We start from the raw sequence: 5,069 nt of genomic DNA, 5'->3' as shown, positions 1-5,069 counted from the left end.
AGCGTAGTCCGGAAGTAATTCTACTAGTGCTATGAACTTTGATGCAGTCAAGTTTGAATCCAATGCTACTTCTGCAAGATAATTGTCCAAGAGCTTCAACACCTCAATTATCGAGCTTTGCTCTGGAGGCCCAGGTCTGTCAAAATCATAAACCATCTCACTTTCACACCTAGGATGATTATCCTCTTCGTCATCCTCATCAAGATTCAAGAAAATCTAGAAAATTCTCAGGACTGAATCTCTGTCATACACGGCCTGTGATTGTTTCAATTCAGATTTGCAGGAATAAGAATATCTTCAATAATAGCTTGCTCCAATTGCAGGGCAATCCGCCTCTCCAAAAGGTCTACAAGATGTTGATGCTGATGCTACTTTTGCATATTTCAACAAACTTGAAAGAAATGCCATAGGAATTGTGCTTTTTCTTGATTGGATTGGTAGTAAACTAACTATCGTTTCAACAATGAAACGTTGTTTCTTCTGTAAATCAAGATCTGCAAAACTTCCTTTGAATAATTAAGGATCCCTTCCTATGAGGTCTTTTATCAGAATTCGACCGATCATTTCTTATTTTAGGCCCTTTGTTTGATAGCGGTCAAAACTCGTATGAAGAAATCGAGATTCAGTAATGCCAACGACTTCCCCCACCAGTCTGAAGGTGTTTCTTCTTCAAAGCTTTGGGTAGGTTTTGAAGGGAAGTTATGCTCCAGCTTTGATAAACCCAATGTTAGCTGTTCCTTACACGCTTTATTTGCAATTGCATTGATTATCCTATTAACCAGGTAAATGTCTTTGGATATCGGTAAAAGACTTTCACAGAGGTGCAATAAAGATATTGAGTTTGATACGTTTGGCAGCACAGTATCCTTCAAATATGCTTCAGTTTTACCTTCGAGGTTCTTCTAGGAAATTTCTTCGATCATTTCTAGGAAATGCGCTGCACATCACAACATAACAACATTTGATATTGTAATCTCGAAGTTCACTCCATAATAGAACTTTACAGCCAACTTGAATGCCTGAGATCCACCAGGAACACCAGTAAGACTCAGCCTCGAAATCTTGGAATCTTTTGCTTCCAACATTAACTTTCTTATTCTTCCACTTCGAGAAACTAGGTGGAATTTGTGAAGCGGCAAACTTGCCGTTCCGACTTCAATGGTTAGGTCACTGGAAACATCGGATATAGGCCATTCTTTTGCACTAGAACTGGGACGAAACGTCCTTTTTCCCTGAAATGGTTGGTTTCAATTCGATAACCATAGCAACACCCATTTCCTCAATAAAGCCCAAAAATTTTCAGCCTGTGAAAATTCTCAAATTCCCAGAAAAAATCCTATTTTTATTACTGAACTTTAATCTTGAATATAGATTTGTACTGATATTTTGAATGATTTTTTGTTTCACAGTGTCTTTAAGTTTAAAAAAAATGTCAATTAAAATATGAATTGTATTATTATAAGCTCTTGTAAAATATTACAATGTAGAAGACCTTATTTAGAGGGATACAAATAACTCTAAAAGGAAATAATTCTAAAATGAAAGATTGTGTGATAATTACACAATCAACTAATAAGGAAAATAATCTCACACTATTGAAGATTATTCAAAACAATATTTTCCTATCTTTAACACCCTCTCTCAAATTGATGCTGCTATAAGCATCAATTTGCAACCTTGAACTGCGACGGTGGCAATGTTTGTGTCCACGAAGAAGAAATCCAAACCAAAGCAACCAACTATGAAAACTAGTGACGATGAGATACCAAAAACAGCAAAATAGTGCAGAAAAAACTAAGAGCAACTCCAAAGCCACTCCAAGAACACTTCAGAGAACTCACCCCTCAAGAAGAATTTCCAAAAGAAATTCACGAAATGTGCCGACACACACAGTGAGCTCTATTTGTTGGGAGAACTCAGTTGAATACATAATTCGTGTTCCAACAAAAGCTATAACGCCAATACACTGGCCAAAATTTCAGCAATATATCACTGACCAAGATGCAGTAGTGGGAGAAATCCCACAAAACAGCATACACCAAAAAAATCAAGATGATCCTACTATGAGAATCCAGAACTACACAAGGATGATCCTCCTTGGAAGAAAATAAAGGAAGAATTGTGAATAACTTCTGTATTCTGTGATAAATAAAATTGTACAAGAGCCTTCCTTTTATAGGTGAAGGAGGCAAGCACATAAGGTAAGTAATTACTGCTAATTATACAAATCATGCTCTAATTGTATAATTACATAGATCATGGAGATCGACCAAATCATGGAGATTGGTCAATCAATATAATTAGGGAGATATGCTAACATTTATATTGTGAAATTTTGATGTTTTATGTCCATGTTCTAGGATGGATGGCCAGTTTACTTCTCTATCATGTACATCGGTCGTGATCAACTTAACAGAAGGCTATCCGTTGATGATGCTTTTGTACAACTGCTTTTGTATTTTCAGATTAGTTGAGTAGTTTTAATATTGTATTACATGCAGATGATTTCTCAAGAAGGGTCAACGCTTTGATTTTGTACTTCAGCGTCGTTGGGTAATTTAACATTGTACTATATGCAGCAGCTTTCATAATCTCGATGAAAAGAATCACAGAAGTCAGTAATCTGAAGTTGGATGATGACATTTGGTTTTTGCCTCTTTTCATTTTAATATTATGTGAAATTATGTTTTATCTGTAATTACTAATTATCCAATCAATGTGTCTTAGAGGACTTGACATCATATACTAATTCGAAAAATAAATGAAGTTCAATGAGAAGTGATCAAATTGCATTGCATTGGGTATCTTTGCAGGCAGAAGATGAAATTTTGAAAATGCAGATTAAAGCACAGTTCTGTTTATTGTCCTATAAATGAGAATAGGACTCCTAACATTATGCTTGGAATCACTCCAGACTAATCTTCCAGAGAGAACCCATGAACTCGCCTGAAGAAATTTGCCATTAACCATCACTTTGAAAGATCTCTTCTGATTTGGGCTGTCGAATGTCAGAATTTCCGGTACAACAGTGATAGAAAGTCCCTTTGGAGACCTAATACTTGCTTGGTAGACAAATTTTCCATTGCCAACATTAGTAACAGTACGATAAAATGCCTCCGAAAAAGAAGACTGAGAACTGTTTAGATAAACATGCATGGACGGATAGTTTAGGCCATCTGCTCCTTTAGCCATGGGGAAGTTTGAGCAATTGTACTTTTTGTTGCCGGTTAACATTGCTATAGTTGAGCTGTTGTATCCTTGTTTACAGAGGAAGCTAATGTAATCGTCGTATTGGATGTCATAAACTAGACCAGGGTGCAATGCTACTCTTGGATTTATTTGGCCTGAACCGGATGCTAATTCTGCCCCCTCTGGTTTGATCTTCATGATTTTTACGATGGTCATTAGAGCAGACTTGATTGCAGCAACTGACCAATCAGGATGGAAGGATTTGACATAGGCAGCTGCCCCTGAAACATGAGGGCAAGCCATTGATGTGCCAGATATAATGTTGAATTTCACAACCCTTTTGTCAATTGGTTCCCCTGACATTGTCGCCAATTGCGAATAGGACGCCAAAATATCAAGCCCCGGTGCAGCAACATCAGGCTTGAGGATGTTTGAACTCATTGTCTGTGGACCTCTTGATGAAAAGGAAGCTATAAAAGGTGCTGTCATGTTTGCAGTTGCCGTTTTGGATATAACAGCTTGCGCATTCCTAGTTGAATTGATGTACTTATCAATCTTTGCACCATCTTTAGTACTGACTAAAGTTCCTGGTATCAGATTAGGATAGGCAGTGTCTAGGGTGTAGTCAGACATGATAATCCCAGCTCCACCTAACTCATAGATGATGGAGTCCTGACTTAATAATCCTTTGCAATACAAAATTTTTCCTTTTACTTTATTCTGATTCAGCGTCCCATAATCGCAGGCACTGGCGTTCCCAAATGGATCTCTAGGAACATTTTGTGCTTGCGCTCCACTCGTTAAAGAGTACATACGCTCTTTTGGTTCAAATGTATTGATCGCAATACCGGTAAATTTCTCTCCATTGCCTAACGTGATGGGGGTTTCATATCGTCGGTCGATGCTACTAGCAGCTACAGTCAAGATCCATGGTGCAACATTTTCTACTGTTGCAAGTAGAGGTCCATCATTTCCTGCAACACATGAAGTCAAGATTCCCTTCTTCATAGCATGGAAGGCTCCAATGGCAATTGGATCTTGGAAGAAATCCCGAGGGTACCCTCCTAACGATGACGATATGATGTCAACTCCATCAACAATGGCAGAGTCATATGCTGCCAATATGTCCATGTCCGAGCATCCCCAAGTCCAGCATACTTTGTATATAGCAAGACGGGCTGATGGAACTCCACCTCGAGCAGTACCTTCCGCAATACCATATAAATTTGCACCATGTATGGTATTTCCTGCAGCAGTTGAGGCGGTGTGGCTCCCATGTCCATCGAAATCAGTCGGAGACTTCTCTTCCGGTGGCCCGTCTTCAAGCTGGAAATACTGGGCACCAATGACTTTGTTGTTGTATCCGATGAAGTTTCCAGCCTTTACACATTTGCCCTTCCATTTGGCAGGAGGAGGTCCATAACCTTTATCATTGAAGCTGGGAGACTGTACATAAATCCCAGTGTCTATAAGAGCCACAATCATATCACTCTCTTCTTTTTTCCTATTTACGATCACCGGCATTCCAAGAAAATCCCAGGATCTTGTTGTGCGAAGCTTCTGCACTTTGTTTTGGAATACAAAAACAACTCCGTCTTTCTTCGATAATAATTCCGCTTCATGAGGCAGCAATTTTGCCACAAATCCATTAAAGCTCTTTCGATAGCTATGTATCTTGGAGTTTCTAGCTATCAGTTCATCTCCAATTGCTTCAGAAAGTAGGCTGTGGTGTTCATCCATCAAGAATTTACTGTCCTGAAAGTCCTCATGCAGGCCTCCCATATAAATAATATAAGGCTTTCGTTCTTCGGCATTGATCTGAACAGCAATAATACAAAGATTGAAAAACAGGAAAAGGAGATTATTCTTTGATGTCTTCA

The 5,069-nt window shown here is 38.6% G+C and overlaps 1 protein-coding gene and 1 pseudogene across 1 annotated transcript; both read right to left on the bottom strand.

The window, feature by feature from the left end:
* Positions 1 to 2,664, bottom strand: part of LOC111373330 — a 3,597-nt pseudogene extending 933 nt beyond the window's left edge.
* A 145-nt stretch (positions 2,665 to 2,809) lies between these two features.
* LOC111373327 (subtilisin-like protease SBT4.15) lies at positions 2,810 to 5,064 on the bottom strand (the record flags this gene model as incomplete). Its single annotated transcript, XM_022995840.1, has 1 exon — positions 2,810 to 5,064. A coding segment is annotated over one exon (2,223 nt), but the record flags the coding sequence as incomplete, so codon positions are not given.
* Positions 5,065 to 5,069: the final 5 nt, after the last annotated feature.

This window comes from Olea europaea, unplaced genomic scaffold, assembly GCF_002742605.1.
Source record: "Olea europaea var. sylvestris unplaced genomic scaffold, O_europaea_v1 scaffold1112, whole genome shotgun sequence".
NCBI lineage: Eukaryota > Viridiplantae > Streptophyta > Magnoliopsida > Lamiales > Oleaceae > Olea > Olea europaea.
Note: the sequence above shows the minus strand (reverse complement) of the source record. Positions and strands in the feature narration are given on the sequence as shown.